Source organism: Dromiciops gliroides, chromosome 2, assembly GCF_019393635.1.
Source record: "Dromiciops gliroides isolate mDroGli1 chromosome 2, mDroGli1.pri, whole genome shotgun sequence".
NCBI lineage: Eukaryota > Metazoa > Chordata > Mammalia > Microbiotheria > Microbiotheriidae > Dromiciops > Dromiciops gliroides.
This window is the reverse complement of record NC_057862.1, coordinates 444,599,945-444,621,868: the sequence shown is the minus strand read 5'-3', so window position 1 is coordinate 444,621,868 and position 21,924 is coordinate 444,599,945. Positions and strand designations below refer to the sequence as shown.

At 38.1% G+C, this 21,924-nt stretch overlaps 1 protein-coding gene across 2 annotated transcripts in view; it reads left to right on the top strand.

The window, feature by feature from the left end:
• The first annotated feature begins 219 nt into the window (after positions 1-219).
• The window catches only part of CDH4 (cadherin 4), a 1,225,586-nt gene continuing 1,203,881 nt past the window's right edge, over positions 220-21,924 (top strand). Inside the window, exons 1-2 of one of the 2 annotated variants that reach the window (XM_043984728.1) lie at positions 220-333; positions 3,497-3,608. In XM_043984728.1, the coding sequence (XP_043840663.1) occupies positions 277-333; positions 3,497-3,608 (169 nt within the window). In that variant the 5' untranslated portion in view covers positions 220-276. Of the gene's footprint in view, positions 334-3,496; positions 3,609-21,924 lie in introns of those variants that run through there. The other variant, XM_043984729.1, reaches the window with a different exon arrangement.

Genomic DNA, 21,924 nt, shown 5'->3' with positions numbered 1-21,924 from the left:
GAGAGACCGAGAGAGGGAGGGGAAAAAGCAGGGAGAGCGAGCGGGCAAGAGACAGCGAAAGAGTTGGGTTCCCTAGAAGGTGGAGGCAAGGGACCAAAAAGGTGGGGGTGGCGGGAGGGGGTGGGGGGCGGGGACCGGGGATTGCGCTGCCGGGCTGGGAGCCGGGAGCTGGCGCGGGATAGCGGCAGCGGCAGCAGCGGCGGCAGCGGCGGCGGCGGGGGCGGCGGAGAGGGCAGCGGCAGCGGCGCGTGCAGGCGCCCGGGCGCAGCGGGGAAAATGACTATTGGCTCCGGAACTCTACTTGTGCTGCTGTCGGTGTACGGCTCGCTCCGGGTAAGTTTCGTGCCCCGCTTGGTCGCCCGCGGCTGCAGCTGGAGAGCGACTACGGGTCCTTCCTCCTGCTCTGCTGCTTCTCACTCCTGCTCCTCCTTCTCCTCCTCCTCCAAAGCCTCGGGCTCTTTGGGGTGCAGAGGGGAGGCGGTGGCGACCGGGGGTGGCGCAGGCTTCGCTCGTTCTCTCTACGCGCGCACACAAACACACCACTCCACACCACACGCAGCACACATGCAACACACACACACACATCCCTACACTGTGTGTCCTTCTGAGTGCGGGTGTGTAGCGGTGTCTCCCGGCTGAGATCGCTGGCACGCTCTCCAAAACACTCGCACACTCTCTCTCTTCCACACGCGCGCGCGCGCGCGCACACACACACACACACACACACACACACACACACACACACACACACACACACAGCCTCCATCCATCCATTCATTGGCGCTGGCAGCCCCCAAGTCCCTTCTGTTGCTTCTTGAACTGAAGGGCTGTTTGGAAGCACGAGGCAAGGGAGGTTCGTTTGGTCTGGCGACACGAAGCTGGGTTCTCTCTATGTGTATTACTACGCTCCCTACAGCTGAACCAGCTAAGCCTCTTTCCTCTTCCCCATCATCAGCTCTTCTGGGCTCAGATGCATGGAGCCAGCCGATGTCTCGTAGGGGAGCCAGGGCGGCTGTGGAGTTGGCGAGCCTAGCCTGGAGCTGGGGATGGGAGGGAAGGGAGGGTTTGGCTAGCATCTGGAAGAGGAAAGTGTCAGGGTGGGGACGGGGGGGGGGGTGTATATGTGTGGCGGGGTTCCAACTCTGCTGCCCCTTGTTCTGGGCTTTGCTTAGATGAAACAACACAGTCTCCGCTCATTTCTCCGGAAATAAATAGTTAAATAAATACAAAATAAATTGTGTTCGCAGGTATTAGCAGACCTCTGGGGTTCTCTCTCTACACGCTCAAACACACCATTTACATAGACTTCCATGATACCCAAGACCTCATAGGGCTTTTTGAAGCTAGAGTATCTGCTTAACTTTAGAGTTAAGGGAGGTTTTGAAGCACTCTCACAGAATGGGAATAGAGGAGTCGGGGTCAGCAAGTGACAGTGTTCCTTCCCACCTTGTACTGCTGTTCATCTGTGGAAAGATGCTCTGGCCTTTATTTATTTTTAAAAATCTGTGCAGATAGCAGACTCCATATGGGGAACAGACTTGGACTTAGTCCTTTCTCCCTCTAGTGTTAGATGGGGTCATTCTACCCCCTTGTTATTACTTGTACTCTTCTCTCTTTGGAGGGGGTGTCTTTATTCTTCCCTACCCACTGCACCCGAATTGGCATGGGCCAGTATCACTGCAGTTCTAGTGATCCAGGGTGATGCTAGCAGGTGTGCAGATTTGGGGAAGTGTGTGGGGAAGGTAAAGACCTAGGGATAGTCCCAGAACAGAATGGGTCTGGGGGAGGTGCAAAAATCTCCTCCCTAGAAGGAGGTTCCTGGCATAGCTTTCAAACCTCAGAATTAAACAAAAGAAAACAGTCAAGATGTTTGTTTTCAAGGCAAGGGAAGGAAGGGCCTGGTGTGAATTATGCACTCACGACAACTATCTTACAGGGGAGAACTGAGGCTAAACTTTGTGTTAGTGTGCGATATCCCTGGCAACTGACTAAAGAGTTTGGGTGTGCCTTTCGTTTCTTTCGAAATTGAGAAAACAGTCCTTATCCAGACATTTTAAGAGCTGTATTGTGGGGGAATATACTTAATGCCCCAAGTTCTACCCTAGATGTGTCCTTAGTTAGGGAAGTGGGAGGAAGGGACAGCACTTGGTCCTTTAGTTTCCTTGGCTACCCTAGCCTAGAGCTGTCCAGACATTCCCTTCCCGACAGCTTCTTTGGAACTCTGTCCATCTTGTGAGAGACAGCTGAGGTCTGGGGAACTGGCATCTCTCACAGCTGGGACTGGAACAGAAATGACAGTGATGATTTTTATGTATTGTAAAGTCATAGAAGAGGGGTTTTTGATGCAGTTTTAAAAATCGCCTGCCATAAGAATGAACTTCCATATTTGCAGAAATCTTTTCCCTTACATTGTTCTTTCCCCTCTAATCTCTTTAACTACTGGAGGGGTATGGGATAAATATCTCCTTTCTGATGATTTGGCCCTTGTCTTCACTACACTGTTTCTTAAGAAAGCTAGTGCTTACTACTCTCCTCATGCTCTGTAAAGTCTAGATCTGATCAACCTGGCTCTCCGAAGGAAAAAGAGCTGCAGGGGTCAAGTTCAATAAAGAACCTGCTGGTGCTCTTCCTTCCTCTGGCTTCCCAGATATGGAGACATAAGAGAAATCCCTCATGGGGGTGAGGGTGGTGAGGAGAGCTGCTACTTTGAATCTACCAGCAGGTTACATCCTCTGCCTCCTTAAGAGAGAATGCAAGATTATTGGCATCATCCCTACGAAACTTGGGACCAAACTATTTAGTGTTTGCTTTACTTTAAGTGATAATACCTCATCTATCAGGTTTTTTGGGAGGAGTGGGAGTGGGGGAGGGGGATGAAGGAGAGAGAACATTTTAGAGATTTTCCTTCATACTTCTAGACCTTCATCCTTCACTTCCCCTCCCAGTTCCCTGAACCAGAAAGTTCTGGGCGAGAATGGGGTGGGCCCCTAAGTCCCTTGAGCCTCTGAAAAAAGAGTGATCTCGAAGATTGTCTGGAAAATTGTATGTGCCCTTTTCAGTCTCTCTTTTACTCCTCACTAAGCTCTTGAACCCATCTGATCCAAGTCGGGGGAGTTCCTATAACCCCTCAGTCAGCACTCTGTTCTTGAGTGACTTGTCGTTATGTAGAAAACCCATTCCTTGCTGTCTGCCTCATCAGTCCCATTGGAATGGTTCCCTGAAGCTTGCATGCAATGAATGTCCTGCTTAGTCTTCCTGAATAATACCTCCCTGTCTTGCATGACATTCTCTCTGTAGCTCTCCCTTTCAGTTATAACTTTAGACAGCTGAGAATCCATGTTTTCAGATTGTCTGGGAAAGACTTCTATAATTCAGTTTGAAGACCCTTCCAAACTCTAGCTATCATAGAGATAGAGCACACAATTGTTATCTATTTACCCGTTTTTCTTTCACTTATTTTATTATTTTTAAAAATATATTGTTTCTCTACCCTTAGGCCCACAATGGGAATCTTACAGTCAGAGCAGCCTGCAAACCGGGTTTCTCCGAAGAAGCTTACACTGCACTAATATCCCAAAGCATTCTGCAAGGAGAGAAGTTACTTAAAGGTAGGAGAACCTGGAAATGAGTTATGATATTCTCAATTGGGAGCAGCACTTTTGTTGTGAGGTTCAGATGACATAAAGTTCTGTAAAGCTCTCAAAAGTGGTACACAAAGGGTCATCATTATCATGATTTTTTGAAGTCAAGACTTTGGGACTCTTCAGCACCTCCATAGACCTAAACACTGTTTCTAAGGTGAACAAAATATTAATTGGTCTACCTGGAAGTTATTTGGAATTTTGTGTAAATGATTTCAAATTCCTGTCATTTTCGAGTGGGGTGACTAATTTCCTGGCCAAGTAATTGAAAATGGCACATAACCTCACCCAAATAATGTGCAGATGAGACTTTTCCCAAGTATTTTTATGTATGAAATTCAGGATTCTTAAATTATCCCTGCTTTGAAATGCATGATAAAGCAGACGTTGTTGTCGCAAATGTGGTAAACAAGCCTACAGACATTCTGTTCACAAATGTGGCATTCATTTTCATTACTGCCCCACTGACAACAAGAAAACACACATGCAAGAAGAAACTACCAATTAGCTTTATAGTAATTGCAGGATTATATTCACTTTTGTGATGGCAAACTCCAAGACAGCTTCAAAATGGAAATGACAATAGATCATCTCAGATATTGATCTGTTTCCCTTTCAAGCCAAACTAATTAAACTTTATATTTGCATGGTAAAAGAAATAAATCAGTTTTTCTTCTCTAAGAAGAAGAAATCTCATATTTAATACATTGAGTTATATCTTTTCCTTATCTATTCCAGATTTTCCCATTGTAATTGAGTTTTCTCAAAATTCAAAGTATAGGAGGTTGGGAAGTTTATATAATGAATTGTTATATTTCAACATTTTTGACTATACAGACTATCAAATAACATGTTTCTGTGGCAGTTAGAAATGCATGAGTTTTACTTTCTAACTCTTAACTTTCCTAGTAGTTTGTTGCTGAGGTGGGACTATGTAGTTGCCTTTTGGAATGAAAAGCATCTGTAGTTTTTAGATTCATTAGAAGGTTGTTATGAAGTTTGGTCTTTACTTCTAGTTTGAGGCCCTCTGAGACAGAGCAATCTTGTAAGCTGATATAACCTATCTGCCTGTTTGCATCTTCATGCTCTGCCAATCAGGATTTTTAAAAACTGACTCTAACGTCTTTTACTTATAACTCATCGGGAAACATCAGAAATGACTTCTAAATCAGTCAGATGATGATATTGAATTCCTTATTGATCGACAGAAAATTTGTAGGCACTTGGTATATTTATGTCTCCATGAGGTAGAATGTAATAGAAAATGAAAAACTGAAAAGGTTTTTGAAACTGGGTGAATGTGATTTAAAAGATCACCAAAAGAAAAGTAAATGTTTTCATATGTGAATTTTTTTAAAGTGTGATGTATCCTGTGTGAGAAACTTTAATTTGTTGAGTTAAATATCTCTATATGGTATCATTAAAATTAAGAATTATCCTTTTAGATAATTGTTGTATAAAATATAATATAATACTTATGGTGCCTCTGATGCCCTTTATAGACCCAACTCCACTACTACTAGCGTGGGTGTGGTAGATTCTTTGGGATGGGTTTATTTATATATTTATTTTTAATTTCTAAGCAGAGCTATAATTTCATCAATTTAGGGAACCTTGTTGAGAAAACGACCTTTACTAATGTGATTCAGCACTTTTTCAACAGTCTTAGACATTTGCCTATGGCACTGAGAGGTTAAATAACTTGCTCAGGGTCACGTAGCCAGCAGCATATGCCAGATTCAGGATTTGAACCCAAGTCTTCCCGACTCTAAGGCTGAGTGTCTAGTCACTTTACAATGCTGACTTTCATGGATATGTGTGTGTATATACATACATACACATAATTTTCCAGTAGACTATGAGTTCTTTGAGGGCAAATGTTGTGTATTTTTTTTGTCTTTTTATTCACAGTCTTACACATAGTAGGCATTTAACAATTGTTTGTTGAATTGAATGGAATTGCATATAAAGTTCTGTTTTTTAAACTAAGGGGGTTGGTGATGTCATTATGTAAATACCTAGGCAAACAAAAGACATGCCCATTGTCAAACATATGTTTTCATTTGTGTTTGACTTTTTTCTTTCCAAACATTCATTATACCTGCAAAAATATATACATATATGCACACACATATGTATATATACATATAATCATACATGCATATATATGTATATATATAATCAGTGAGCTTTATTTTCATAACTGAATGAAGAATAGTAAAGCACTTCACTAAACAGTGAAGAACCCTACTTATTATCTCTTATTTTAAAAGTAGGGGGAAGTAGAGATCCATTCCTAAGAACCTGGATGTTATCCACCATTTTGTTACATTGAATTCAACTGGCTAGCTGTTTTTTTAAGGTCGATAAAATTAGTTAACAAATAGCTCTTCTCCCCTTGGCCTCCCCCTCTTATAACTATTTTTTTAGAAAAAGAAGCAAATTCTAAAATATTTAAATCAATGAAATGAACAATTCTGCACTCCCATAGTAAATTTTAGGACTTTTTACAAGCACATTGAATAGAACCATTCAAGTTAAACAGATAATGACAGCTTATAATGGAGTTATTCCAATGGAGATAGTTTAGCCTTAATTTGACAACAAAAGCTTTCTCAGAGTCATTGTTTTATTATAAGTATGCCATAAGCTATTCAGTACTACATTGTGGTTTATCCCGTTTGCCTGCATCAGCTCACCAGCATCTTAGAAACCTACAGATTCCAGCAGGAGCTATTTGTTACACAGTAATTAACTTGTTTATGATAAATGGATGGAAGAAATGTCATGGCATTTTGTTTTATGTCTAAATGAAAAGCATTTGCATTCTAAAAAATCTCATGCTAATTAGGCTTAAAATAGTTGTCCCCAATAGGGTAGCAACCACTATGTATTGTGAACCTTTGAAAGCATAATAGCTAAATATAGAGACGTGTGGTATGAATTTAGCTGATGTGTGGCACTAGGAGATCCCTCATACAGTTGTCTAGTATCTTTGCTTTTCCTAGAAAGTACTTGATTGAAATTTCTTTGCCTTTAGTTTAAATTTTGTTGTTTTTGTCGGGGGGGGGGGGTGTGGAGATAATATAACTACAGGCATGATCACTGATATACAGTAATATTTAAAATTGAATGGTTATGCAATTTTTCTCAAGAACAAGCATAAAGCATCAGTATATTCTGGATAGTTTGGAATGCGTACTAAGTTGTTATCTTTTTTTCTCATGGTTTTGTTAATAATTTATGTTTAACTTAAACTGGAGACTAGAATCACATGCAACTTGTTGAAGTCCACTATTCTGCTACAAAGTATTTAGTGTCAGAGAACTTCGGACCACCTTGATGTCATATTCTGGGGGGTGAGCAAGAGGACTTGGTCATGTCATTGGTATAGTAGGGACTGAAGACTTTGTGCTCCTTGTTATGGAACACAGGGGGGCAGGTGACTAATGCTTTTTTTGGGGGGGCGAGGTAACAGGACAGTGGTGGTAGTATTTGGGATTACTGTAGTCATTATCTAAGACTGTTCCCACTTTTATCAGAATCCTATGGACAGTTCTCTATAGAGTGTATACAAGCATAGGTAGGAGAAGCAGGGGAATTGGGCTAGATAATCTGAAAGTCTTCTTTCAGGTTTAATTTCATAAGACTATGACCTCTGTCTTCTAGGCAAAGTTATTTTCATGATATAGGAAAGGAAAGGGGAAGAAGGATGGGAGGATGAGTTGTGATGTGTAGTTTATTTACTACTATATAATTACAGAGAAAGAATTAATGAGGTTTGAAAGGAAAAAGCTACATGGTATATAAGTTAAAATATAGGCACCTACAAATTAAGGGTTAAAAATATAGACACAGTCTAATGCCAGCATAATAAGATCAAATGAGATAACATAGTAAAGTGCTTTATAAACACTAATGTGCTACATAAGTGATAATAGTATTTTTATTATTATTTATACATACTATTTTTCATGATGAAAACAGTGTAGTCATGTCAGTAGTTTTGAGCATGTGTCACTCTATGATGGGTAGATTGTTCAGCATACTTTAAAAAAAATCTCTCGGTCTATTTACCCAGACTATTCTCTCGTTTGCACACATAGGTGATTTTTGTTTCTTTGGATGAAGATTGTGCTCCAAAAATCACTTGTGATCACTATAAGTAACCAAGGCTATCAATCAGCTAAATAAAAAGTGACCTGCTTAGCTATGTGACTGGTAGGTACTTAACTAGTGGCTGGTAGGTAAAATTTAATACGTTCATGGGATTTAAATCTGGAAGGAACCTTTGAAAGCTACTCCAATCTCCATTCTTTAAAGGAGATCTGGGTTAAAAATTGGCTTATTGGAAACTGAGATTAAAGATAAATCTGTATAGATAGTAATTGGCTTGTGGGTCTGATTCTGGTTTTCTTAATTTTAATTTCCATCTTGATTTGGGTCAGTTAGAAATACTCTTTACATATGCAGATCTGAAGCCTTCCTACTTTGGTGACACCAAAACGTCAAAATATAGGTACTTTTTTCTCTCTCTAAGCAGCCATGTTGTGGTGGCAGAAGTTTGTCTGCTGTAGAACTTATTGTTAATTCAGTTCTCATACGTCCCAGTCTACCATGTTTTTGCCAGGTTCTTATAGTTAAGTTTTGTTTTTAAAGGGAGTTTCTATCATTGGCATGTAACTTTTTAAAGAAAAATAGTAACATGTTAAAAAGTACAATTCAATAATTTAAGGAAACCCAAACATTTATTATTTTACACTTTATCTCTAGACCAAAACCTACATAGAAAAGGCTCACAAATATAAGGTTCTTGGACACTTTTAAGAACCAATTCATTCATTCATTCATTCATATTCTCTCTCTGTCTCTGTTTCTGTCAAACACATACACACAGGTAAATAGATATACATAGTTTGTTATATATCTATATAACTAGCTTTCTATATCTATCTATGGTCAGCGAAATGGTGAAGTTGTTAGAATGCAGGGCCTGAAGTCAGGAATATTCATCTTCCTGAGTTCAAATTCAGCCTCAGGAAGTTTTAAGTTCTATGACCCCGCACAAGTCATTTAACCCAATTTGCCTTAGTTTCCTCTTCTGTAAAATGAGCTGGAGAAGGGAATGGCAAACCACTTCAGTATCTTTTCCAAGAAAACCCCAAATGAGGTCATGAAGAGTTAGACATGATTGAAATGACGGAAAATCAACGTATCTGTCTATCTAAATATCTATATAGCTAGTTAGCTAGATGTAGATGTATGTATACCTAAATATTTGACATGAATATTAAATGTTGAATTCTTTTGCTTCTATATAACTTAAAAACATACTGTATCATAGTATCATAAGGATTTAATATTAGTATGCACTGAACAGTCTCTATTAGAAAAGTGGCATGTCTGATTGATAGACAAGTGGCTTCATAACCTGGGAAACCTGGGTTCAACTTTGACTCATATGGCTGTGTGGTCCTGGGAAGGTTAACCTTTCAGTATCCAAGGCATCTCTCCCAGATGATAAGGTATAGAAAAGGTGCTAACCCTGCACTAGTCCTATTTTCTACTTACTACTATAGGGTCAGTTTTAATTCCATTTTTTTTCTTTGTTGTAACTCCCTCATACATTTTTCTCATTTAATTCTTTTATAAGTTGGAAGAAAACATTTCCTAGAATGTAATGGGTCTGTAGAAAAGTAATGATTTCCCAGTAGTTCTAGTAAATAAACATAAAAACTAGTTATGATAGAATTTTTAAAAATGTGGTATCTGTAACATTGAATTCTAACTGTGAAATAAATGGAAACTTGGTATACTTACCACCTCTTAAGTTTAAATACTTGTTAAAATTTCAGGTTTATCCAATGCTGATGTTAACTTTATAGACACCTTGGCTTTGTTGACTGGGCTTGCTCTCCACTGGGAGCAGACCCTCCCTGCAATTTGCAAACAGGTATTTTCTAATGCTGGACATGTAGTAAGCCGTTTGAGCCCAGATCTCTTGCTCTTCTTTCAGTCTCTGCCAACTTTTGGAAAAGCAGAAGATGGAAAGATTCTAATGAAGTTTATAGCCAGTTTTGGAAACTGTTGAAAACATTTGATGAGCTTGGTTTAGGCAAGCTTGGCTCTTGCTTAAACCAATTTACACAAATTCTGTATAATGTGGGTGAGTTGTAACATTAATGAGATTTATGATTGTGGATCAAGAAAAGCACACACACAGACTCACACACTCGCACTCATTGACTGCAAGCATCTAGACAGATTCAGCCTTTCATTCTTTATCTTTAGGATGATGATGGTCCTTGTCCCTACATGTTGGATTTTAACCCATTCTCAAAAGACATGAATGTTTCCTGGATCCTTTCTGTAGGATTATAGTAATAATGTACCTAAAATGCTGCCATCATTTTTGTTGTTGTTTTTAAAGGAGATTGTACTTGTTCTTCAAAGCATTTGTTCTTTCCGTTGGTGACATGAGTCACCATGTACTCCAAAATGTTAGTGAGTTCTCTATTTCAATCTGCTTTATGGTCCTTTTGGCCTCATCAATGAAGCAGTTAGTAGAATAGTTGCTTGTTTAAGCCTCAGTGACCTTGAGCTGATGGGCTTTTCATTTGCCTTTTCCTTTATATAATAGTCTCAATGGACTGACTCTGTGAGACCACTTTTATTTTGGTAAGGCTTTTAAAACATCTAACTTTTTACCTTCAAAAATATAAATTTTCTAATTATACCCTGCTGGGATTTTTTTCAGTGAATTTTTTGTTAAAATTTAAAAGCATATTTAGTATAGTTAAATGTATTGTTTGCCTTGTGCATTTTATGATATGAATTTTTAAATGCTGGAATTTGAAAGAAAGGTTTTTTATAGATTTTTAGGTAGTAATAAATGAAGGCAGGTTAACATTAAGGGAAGGGAGTTTTCTTTTTCTTTCTTTTTTGATGAAAGTATGGTTAAGTAAACATTAGACTTAATTAGAAGCATTCAGATAAAAGAAAAAAGCAAGCATCTGTCTTTTCAAAAGATTTACTTATTATTCTGACTTTTTTGAAAGTACAATCTTTTCTCTAGTGAATTCCTGTATTTAAAAAAGGAAAAAAAAAAACCCTTTCATTTAATTTCTTTCAGTCAGGGGCTCTATAGTTCTCTTATCTTTATTCTTGTAAAACATAACAATACTTGGGAGCCCCAATATGCTCCCAGTTAGGTAAAAGAGATAATATGTATAGCATAAAGTAAAGAACACTTGATTTGGGATTAAGAGGTTGAGTTCATCCATGTGCTCTCCTACTTACTAGCTTTTTGAATTTTATGTGAGTCACTTAACCTTGCATTTTTTTTTTATCTGTAAAATGAGGATACTGGAGTTAAGAGATGATCTCAGTTCTGAATCCCCTAACTTTTCCTGTGATGTATGATGTAATAGGCTTAATTATCAGCTACTACATCTTTTTTTTTTTTTTTGTGCTACACCTGGTGTTCTTTGCTAATGATACATGGGCAACTCTGTGCAACTAATTCCTCCCCTTTGGTTCTTTTGCCCAGGAAAATCCCAAATTGTCTCTCTTCTATGAGGCCACTTCCCTTCTTTTTTCCCCTCACCATTTGGCAAAGAACGCATAGAACACAACAAATGAAATGGCCCTTTTGTAATTCTGGTCTTCTATTGGGGACAGGCATGGGATTATAGGATCAGAAATCACCTTATAGTTCATAGAACTCATAATTTTCATTTTGCAGGTTAAGAAACTGAGGTATAAAGTGAGTGAGTTGTCCAATATTACATCATAGGTATCACAGCTGGGAAAGTTTTTATAGAATTTTGCAGCCCTAAGGTAGAGCAGTCTAGTAGAAAAAGTGCTAGAAGTGGGGCAGCTAGGTGGTGCAGTGGTTAAAGCACCAGCCCTGAATTCAGGAGGACCTGAGTTCAAATTCGACCTCAGACACTTGACACTTACTAGCTGTGCGACCCTGGGCAAGTCGCTTAACCCCCATTGTCCCGCAAAAAAAAAAAAAAAAAAAAAAAAAAAAAAAAAAAAGAAAAAGGAAAAGAAAAGGTGTTGGACTTTATGTTTCCACTGTTGGCCCTGCTGTGTGGCCATGGGCAAATTGCTTCACCTCTCTGAATTCCTGCATCTTCATCTGTAAAATGGGAATAATAGTGCTTGGGCAGCCTACTCACCAGGCTTATTGTGAAGATCAAAAGAATTAATTGTGCAAAGCAGTTTGTAAATCTTCCTAGCACTGAATAAATATCACCCACTATTTATCATTTAATGTCATTTCACTGTGAGGGGATAGTTAGATGTAATTGCAAATATGACTCTTGCTACCTAGAAATTCACTTTTCCTATTCAGCATGATATTACAGGCTAAATTTTTTCTAAATTACAAATCTGACTGTTCTGCTGCTGCTTAAGAAGCTTTAGTGGCTGCCTATTGCCATTAGGGGGAAAAACTCTTTGTTCATATTTGAAGTTTTATATATACATATACACACATATGTGTATATATACACACACATACATACATACAAACACACACACATATACATAAATTTGTTTTTCCAGAATTATTTCGCTTAATTCCTTTCCCCTGCCTCTGGACTTTGCGTCTAGAGTGTATTCCCTCCTCATCTCTGAGTTTTAAAATCCCTAGTTTTCTTTAAGACTTGGGTCAGTATCACATCCTATTTGTTAGTACCCTCTCCTCTTGAAAATGATCACATGTGTTTATGTATATGTTTATTTATGGGTATATGCACATGTATGTGTATATATTTAACATACATGTGTATGTGTGCATTTAATACACATATGTATGTGTATATATTTAAAGGCTTTGCTATTTACATATTGTACCCCGCCCCCCGTAGAATATAAGCTTATTGAGGGGCAGGTGTTGTTGTTGTCTGTCTTTGTATCCCCAGTACCAAGCATAGTACCTTGCACATAGTAAATAAGAAATACTTATTGGAATTTATTAGTAAACACATTTTAAATGTAGTGTAGATTGCTCATCCATTCTTGATCTTTATTCCCATCCAGTCCTAGGATAATAAGGTTTTGAGCTATATGAGATCTTATAGCATTGGAGGGGACCATAGAGGTCATCTAATAAAACCTCTCATCCAATGAAGGAGTCTCTTCTGGAGTATACTTAACATGTGTTCATCCAATCCTTGCTTGAACCCCTCCAATTATGTGTAACTCCTTTTGGGAAGTAAAGATGTGTCATTGTTAAATGTCTTAACAGTTGCAAAGTTCTTTACATTGGGCTAAAATCCACCTCCCTGTAACTTCTACTTATGCTTTCAAGACTGCCCTTTTCAGCCAAAGTTCATCTAACCTTTCTTTTTAGTGACATTCCTTTCAGTTATTCAAAATGGCAATCTTGTCCCCTTTTAGACTCCTGGATTATCAGTCCTGTTGGTTCTGTTGCTACTTTAATAGTTTAATAGAAACTACCTTAGGTGGACATTAAGTAAAAACAACAATGTACAACTGTGGTAGAAATTTATTTTTGCTCATATACTTAGCAGTAAACGTGGCAGTTATCTAGGTGTCTTGGATTAGTAGCACCAGATATGTTAGCTTCTATTTGGTTCCTTTAAAACTAACAGAAACTTTAATTAGGGTGTATCACCATCAGAACAGTTTTTTCTTCCTAGTTGACAATGGTTAGAATCTAGGTTTGCAGCTTCTTAGTGGGCACTAGAATGAAGATTTTCCCAATGTTGATGATCAAAGAAGTGTAAAATAAAGACTAAGGTGTCAATAACTCAAGATCTTGCTTCTTTTAGCTTCATCTTGTTTGGATTCTCAGTGTTTTCTTCCTGACAGTGTCTTGGGATTTAGAGCGGATTAAGGTAAGCTTTTAGAGAGATATAAACATCCTTGGGCCAGAGGAGGGCTGCCCCTTGGTTTACTAATAAGAACGCATTCCATGTGATAATTTAGACTGGAGATATTACCTGCCTTGGTGAAATTCATACAGTTAAACCTAAAAGTTTAGTGATAGGCATCATGCTAAGAATGTTGTTGCTTTTTAAAAAATGAATGTATTCTCAGTTTAAATATGGCTTCTTAATTTCCCACACTAATTACAGTGTGTGTGTGTGTGTGTGTGTTTGTGTGTATACGTGGGTGTGGGTATGCATAGAAGGACATAATTCTTTTGCCCTTGAACAAATCATGCAGTAAATGAGCCCTCAGCTTCCAGGTTGGCATCTTGTTCTGTGCCAGAGGAAATGACTCAGGAAATTCACATACACATACACACATTTGAAGGTACAAGTATGGGGTTGAATGCATACATCAAGAAACTGTGCTTGGGAAGCAAAAAGGATCAGAGAACACAGATGAAGAGTGGTGTATTGGCTATAATATGCAGTAGCCTTAAAATGTTAGTTTCATATCTGAAGAGCTGCTAAAGTAAACAGAGACACTGAGTTAAGATGGTTTGGTGCCCTTTTATGTGCATTGTTATTATTCAGGAGGGTATGTTTTATGCCATATCTGGCATCCTAAAATGCTATTCAGATAAGTACATTGAAATAATGCTATGCATTTCAATCCCACCTAAATTGTAAAAGAGGCACTTTAGTGTAGTTTAGTATTTTATATAATAAAGCATGACATTGAACAATTTCATTGAAATTAACATATGCATGGAACATTTGATCTTTTCTCATTATCTGCCTCTATCAAATGGAATCTTCACAATGATTATGGCTGAGATGACATCATATAGCTATATTGTAAATATTTTGTTAATCTAAAGCTCATTCCCCATTTGAAAAAAAAAGGATTGTTTTATAGAAATGGAGCGCTTCTGTTAGAAAAAAGGGCAGACTCCCTCTACTGCTGAGATGCGGAGCAGCTCACTGAACAGGGACAGAGTGATAGTACATTTTCAGGCAGAGAGGTATTTATAGAAACTTCACTCCCTAAAAATGCTTCACTGGAGAAATGCAAAAAGGCATTATTTCAGGGTCTGAATATCTCACTTCTTGTTTTTCAGGCAGCTTCATTTTTGCACGCTAGTTGCTTTGTTCCATTGAAAGCTGACAGTTTACAACTGGGCAGAGAAAGCTGCTGTTGAACCAGCTTTCAGTGGGCCAAATCTTCCTACCATTTACTCTTTTCCAGTAGTTAGCACTGAAATATGTTGTGTAAGCACTTTAAATGAAGGACTAAACCATATTTTTCCAAAACAGTTGCTGGTGGTATTTTGGAAAATTAAGAGTAATGTTACAACATTATCGTTCTGTTGGATTAGTTAGTTGTATCAGTACCTGGAGTAGCCACATCCATATCTGCTTAGTTTGAGTGAGTCTTCATATTTGCTCAGTTTTTTTATGCTCATCAGGAAGGGATTCCCTTAGTAAATGGACAGTTACAGAAGTTGTGTCTTGGTTATTATGATGAGTCTGTGGGTCAGATATCAGTAGATGGAATGCTAGAATGAACATCTTATGCAGGTTCCAATGACTAGAGTTTTAGGGGGACTGAATCTCAAAAGATCTTAGAGCCAATATAATTGGGGAGGGAATAGCACCTAGAAATCTAGTCCATACATTCTTAAGTGGTAGAAGAGAAGGTATAGGTCACCTGATGTTTGCTTTGCTATGGTGTATTTTATCATTGTTTCCTAGTTGCTGCTAAACAAAAACTCAAAGACAAAGATAGGAAAGACTCATTCTCACTGGACAGAAGAATTCTGTGTATCTTTGAAAAAAATCGAGAACATTGCACATTCATTTCAAGCTGCTCTTTCAAATACTCAAATTCTGTTTAAGCATTATGAGAACTGAAAGGGGGAAAGACTTCTGTTTTTTATGGTTTAAAATAGAATATTCTCAAAGGAGATCTTTGGTGGGTATCACCCTTTGTTTAATGAATGATTTATCCTCTTAACTTGCTGTTCAGTCCCTCATGACTTGTAATGGGCGGGCCCATTGAGTATTTCATTGATGATGCTGAGGGTAATTATTGGATATTAGCTATTTATTGATAGGTTAAATTTCCCACATGATTCAGTGTTTATCACCTCTTAACTCAGACAAAACATAGATCTTGGCTTCTCTTTTAGAAATATATTAGGCTTGTGTTCAGCCACACTGATAGTTGCACTGGATTTAGAAACCAATGTGGATTCTGATAATGGACCTTACTTTATCTTTCTCTTTCTTTGCTCAACCTAATAAAATAATCATATTCTTTCTCCTATTCTAATATCTTTGGAAATTATGGAGAAGTTTCTGGGAAAGTAATTATATCTGCATAACTGCTATGGATGGGAAAAGCTGCTATTGAACCAGCTTTCAGTGGGCCACATCTTCCTATCATTTACTCTTCTCCAGTAGATAGCACTGAAGTCTATGACATCTGCACCCTAAATGAAGGACTAAACCACAATTTTCAGAAACAGCTTCTAGTGGTGTTTTGAGAAAATAACAGTAATGTTATATTACTGTTATATTAGACTAGTTGTATCAGTAACTAGAGTAGAAGAAAAGACTTCTGAGTTTTAAACCATACATTTAGTGCTAGAACAGAATCTAAATATCCTCCAATCCAACCACTTCATTTGAAAAACAAAATGCAACCTTATTTTTTAAAGATGAGGCTAAGTGAGGTTAATTGACGTGCTCGTGTCACATAGTAATAGACCTGGGATTTGAACCCATGTTCTCTGACTCCAAATGGAACATTCTTCCCAGTATTTCATGTTGCCTCATGTAATCTTGCCCCAACATACATGTGGGCATTAAAACCAATGTGTTATAGTGGATAGAGTGTTGGAATTGTAGTTATCAAGACTGGGAAGTTCAAATCCTGTCTCAGAGCCTGTGTGGTTATGGGTGGCCTCTCTAAACCTCAATTTTCCTCATCTGTAAAAATGTGAGTACTAAATTTTTGCACATACTTATTGTAAGGCTCAAAAAATGTATGTTGAATGCTCCCCAAACTTTAAAGTACTATACAAATATCAGTTATCATTATCATGTGAAATCTTTTAATCTCAGTAAAGCCTGAGGTGTCAATTTATGATCTTGAGTATAAGATGAGATTTCCACTGCCCCCACCTCTGCTCCCAGATATGGAATGAGACCTGTGCTTTGTAGCGGTTTTTTTTTTCATCAAACTGTGGTTTCATGTCATAGGTTTCTCCCTACCTCCATCCCCCCCTCACACACACACACACGCGCGCATGCGTGCGCACACACACACGTATGTGTATGTATGTGTATATATATATATATATATATATATATATATATATACTTGAAATTAAATAAATTATGTAATGATTTTAAAAGCCTTCCAGGATCATTGGGGTTTAAAGGCATTACATAAAAATAAGTTGCTTCTTGTTATTTATTAATATGGGTATTGGTATGGTTGGATTATATCCCATCATGTTTGATGCTTGAGTATGAATGAGTTGATAACATTAGAAAATGAATATTCTAAGCATGTCAGCTAGTAGGCTCCCTGGTTTTTCATAAGCTTACATTGAAAAAAAAAGAATTAGAATGGCTCTTAACCTTTGTTTTTTTTTCTTCCAGAAATAGTGGTAATAGTATCATAATCTTTCTTATTTTCCCCTTATTTTAAGGGCAGAGTAAGGATAGTACTGAAGACTATATGTTTGTGATAAAACATCTACAAACCTATAAGACTTTGAAATGAAGCTCTAATACATTACTAATTGTTTCATTCCTTAAAGACATTAGGATCAGTCACATAGAAATGTAAGTTAAACTTCCATATGGAAAAAATGTTACATATTTTAAAGGCTAATAGATTGTAAATGTAAATTTTCTCTAATCCTAGCTAATAAAAGTAGTTTAGCCGACACACATGCCATTCCACCAAAATTACAAAGGCCTCCAATGACCATTTTCAGTTCTCATATTCTTTGAAACTATGGTGGTTTTATCATAGACTACAGCATTTTACACATGTGCTTGAATAATAGGGCATTTATAAAGAGCAAATAGAGAGAAATGACACAATTGAGTTCCTAGGAACATTTGGTTCAGCTGTTTAGGGTTTTAGCATTCAATGTTTATTCCAGATTGGGAACCTGAGAAACTATCATATTCTTTTTATTTTGGTTGGTACATCAATATGGATAAGCCTAAGGTATGCAGGGCAATGAGCGGTGACAAGCAGGAAAACTACTATGTGGTTGTCATGAATTTCCTGGGTTGAGGATTTGTCCCCAGAAACTCTGACTAAATTATGATGCTCATCTCCATATCCTTATGACAGTGGAAAATATTTTTTCTATTTTTTAATGGATTGTGAATCTGGGAAACAAAGAGGTTTAGGAACTTTTTTGGTCTCATAGGAAGGAATGAGAACTTCCATGATTGATTTGAGTCAGCTAAGTGGTGTTGTGGATAATGTACTGTATCTGGACTCAGACATGAGTTCAAATCCAGCCTCTGACACTTAGTAGCCTTGTGACTCAGTGCAAGCCACTTAACCTCTCTCTGCCTCAATTTTCTCATTTGTAAAATAGAGATGGGACACCTAGGCGGTGCAGTGAATAGAGCACTGAGCTAGGAATCAGGAAGACTCATCTTCCTGAGTTCAAATATGCCCTTAGACATTTACTAGCTGTGTGACCCTGGGCAAGTCACTTGACCCTGTTTGCCTCAGTTTCTTCATCTGTAAAATAAGCTGAAGAAGAAAATGGCAAACCAGTACCTCTGTCAAGAAAACTCCAAATGGGGTCACAAAGAGTCAGATAGGACTGAACCAATTTGATAGCAACACAACAACAAAAATGGGGATAATAATAGCACCCACCTCCCAGGGTTTTGGGGAAGATAAAATGAAATAATATTTACAAAACACTATGCAAATGTTCAATCTCTGTATAAATGCTAGCTATAAGGGGAAAGGGGATGAAGAAATGTTTCTATTACTATGTCAGGCATGTTAATCATATAATATTTGTGTACTATTTATCAATATAAATGTGTAATGTTTATTCATGTTAGTTATTTTATTATTATGACTCTCATTTTTGCCCCTTATTTTAGGAGATAGCTGCCATTAATGATGCATATCTGTTGTGCATATGGAATGAATGACTATAACATCAAAGAAAACATGCTACTAGCTTTTTAAAAATGGCTCATGGTGTTTTAATTTTCCTGCTCTCTTCATATTCAATGATCTTCTGTTGCATTAAATTGGCACTACTAGCAACAGTGATCCTTGGTAAGAGAGAAGAGGCAGCGCTCAGCTCCCAGCACTGCTGAATCAGCACAACAGGAGGACAGGCAGGCTGTCTTTCTAATTTCTTTGTGAGCAGGATTAAATTACTCTGCAGGCTGGATTTGAGCCATAGGCCATAGTTTTACAGTCTTGTAATATGGTCCTGGAGCCTGAATCATATAAGCCCATTTGTCTACCTGTTTATTACCATAAAGCTTTCTCACTTTACAACCCATCATCTCCGGCTCTCTTCTGTCTCCTGAATTTTAAGTATAAAATGACATGAATTAAAAAAGAAACCTAAAAACAACAGTTGAGGATTCTGGGCATTGCAGAATAACAAAGGCCAGAGCTTCATGCTGGAGCATGAAAAGGAAGATGCAGTAATCAGGGGAGACTCCAGGTGGCAAGACTACGGTGCATTATGATAAGAACATTTCGTGGTTTTGCCTTTTCAGGAATATTTCATTTTCAAAGAGAATCACAGGAGGGACCAGAAGGCCAGGTGCTCAGCAGAAGGTGAAGATTTTAAGGATGCATAAAATTGACCCACTTGGTAACTTGTAGGCTCCCTTGAAACAAAGCAGCTTGGGGTGGGCGTGGAAAAGCTGTGGGACTGGGGTAGGGAGGGGAAAGGAGAGGACAGGAGCAGATTGAGAAGCAATATACATTTATCAGATATGTGAATCCATTAGCTTTTTATTTCCTTTTCCTGAGTCATCCCCTCTAATGTCTTTTCTTTTGAGGATTTAACATCAGTTGAAAAAGAAGTCCCCAAGAGAAAGTTCCAAGGCATATTTCTTGCCTGCAGTTCTACTAGGCTTTTGACAGTGGGCTTCTACCTCTATAGTCAGTCAGGTTTGTTGGAGATCATTAGAATCTTTTTTTTCCCCAAAGGCCTTTATTTATACATTCACATGTGAATGGGCCAGTTCCCTAATGGAAATGGCCAGAGATCATTAGATTCTAAAAGCAAATAATTCTGGAAGGCTAGATTATAATGGCAAGAGTACTGAGCTTGGAATCAGGAAGCACAGGTCCTAATCTCAATTCTGTTCTCTACTGGCTGTGTGACATTAGACAAGTTACTTAACCCCTCTGATCTTGTTTTTCATCTTCTATAAAATGGAAGTATTCACACTTAGTTGTAGTGGTGTTATAAGGGATACACTTCATAAACCACAAAACACCATAGAAATTTGTGCTTTTGTGGTAGTTCTGTGAACAATTAAAATTCCCTGTTCCTTTTCCAAGGCTGGGAATCCAAAGAAGTATGGAATTAATCTATTTATTCAAGTCACAAGGATGAAGGGGCTACTCTATAAGCATGGCTAGAGGCAGGTCTGACTTGCCCCCTTAGTGTATATATATATATATATATATATATATATATATATATATATATGTAGTAACAATTGGAGTGATGCCACCTGCTGGCGTCTCTTTTACTTTATAAAATGGACCTGGGACTGTGGGACCAAAGAGGACTTCTGGGTTTTAATGTTCTAAGCCTCTTCTCCTGGCTTTTCAAACAGGTCAAGATTGACCTCCTGTTTAAGTTCAGTCCTTATGAATTCGAATGTTCTATTCCTATTTTAATTTTTATTCTTACTTTCCTTTGTGTTATTGTGAGGAAATTTTTGAATTACAAAAAGGGGACTGATACTATAGGAATTAAGAACACTAAGAAAACTATGAATACCAGAACATACCACATAATACAGGGGGTCCCCTTAGAGAAAATAATCGCAGCATGAGACTCTCATAAGTTACCAATTCAGCCAGGCATGACAAAAGCAAGGCTTATCAAACTGTGTTTTATGTGGCATAAAAAATATTCTAGCTTACTGGAAAACAAATGGTTAGAAAATGGATCTTTTGACTACTTAACACTGAAAAATTTACAAATAATCGTGCACTTTGAGTCCCACAAAGATTTAATTTATTGGGACCTGTATATATATGGAGAGAGAGAGAGAGAGAGAGAGAGAGAGAGAGAGAGAGAGAGAGAGAGAGAGAGAGAGAGAGAGAGAGAGAATCACATAGTTCCCTGACTTTGAAAGATTTTTATTTTATCAGGAAGGTATCCCCTTATTGTCTTATTTTCCTCCTCTGCCTGATAACTTTTTAAAAATGTATTTCCTTCTTGCTTAAATATGAAGGTGGACAAATTTTTATTAAGTGGCATTATTGTTGTTTGTATTGACCATTCCATTAATTCCCAGTTAGCTTTCTTGCTGCAAGACAAAGGTGTGAGAGGCGACCACTCCTGATTCTGGTGTGTGCTCTTGGAGAGGGCCAGCTTCTGTTTGGGGCTGTGGTGGCTTGCAAAAGCTTATCTATTTATTTCTGAACATATTGTGCCGTTAATCTACACCTCCCTTCTCCCAATGGAGATGCTGTTCGCAAGGCTCTAGCCTCTCTCTGGGAAGTTATTTGATTTCTGAAGTAAGAAAAAGGATTAATGTGGCTGGATTTTGATAAGCTTGGTCCTCTAGCATGATATAGGCCCCTTCATCCTGCTAGTATCTCTGACAGTCGGTTCGTTAGGCAGGAGCACTGCAGAGTGCTGATATAGGCCGTGCGGAGATAATTGTAGCTTTGCTGTTTAAGGTTAAGTCTAGTGCTTTCCAATGTTAAAATGATAACCTGTTTAGGGAAAGTCATAGAGCTAGTCTCCTGGCGTGGGAAGACATAGGATAGCTTTGCTTATGTCACTGAAATTTGAGCACATTTCTCTTCTCCCTTGCACAAATTAAACTCTCATCTTGTTTATATTTCTACTATTAAGCTAGAATTTTATGCCAACACTGTGTTTCTGCTGTCTCCTTGGTATAAATGTATTACCGGGGCAGCTAGGTGGCACAGTGAATATAGCACCAGCCCTGGAGTCAGGAGTACCTGAGTTCAAATCTGGCCTCAGACACTTAACACTTACTAGCTGTGTGACCCTGGGCAAGTCACTTTACCCCAATTGCCTCACTAAAAAAAAAAATAAATAAAAAAATGTATTACCAAAGAGCAGAGACGGAGTCTATAT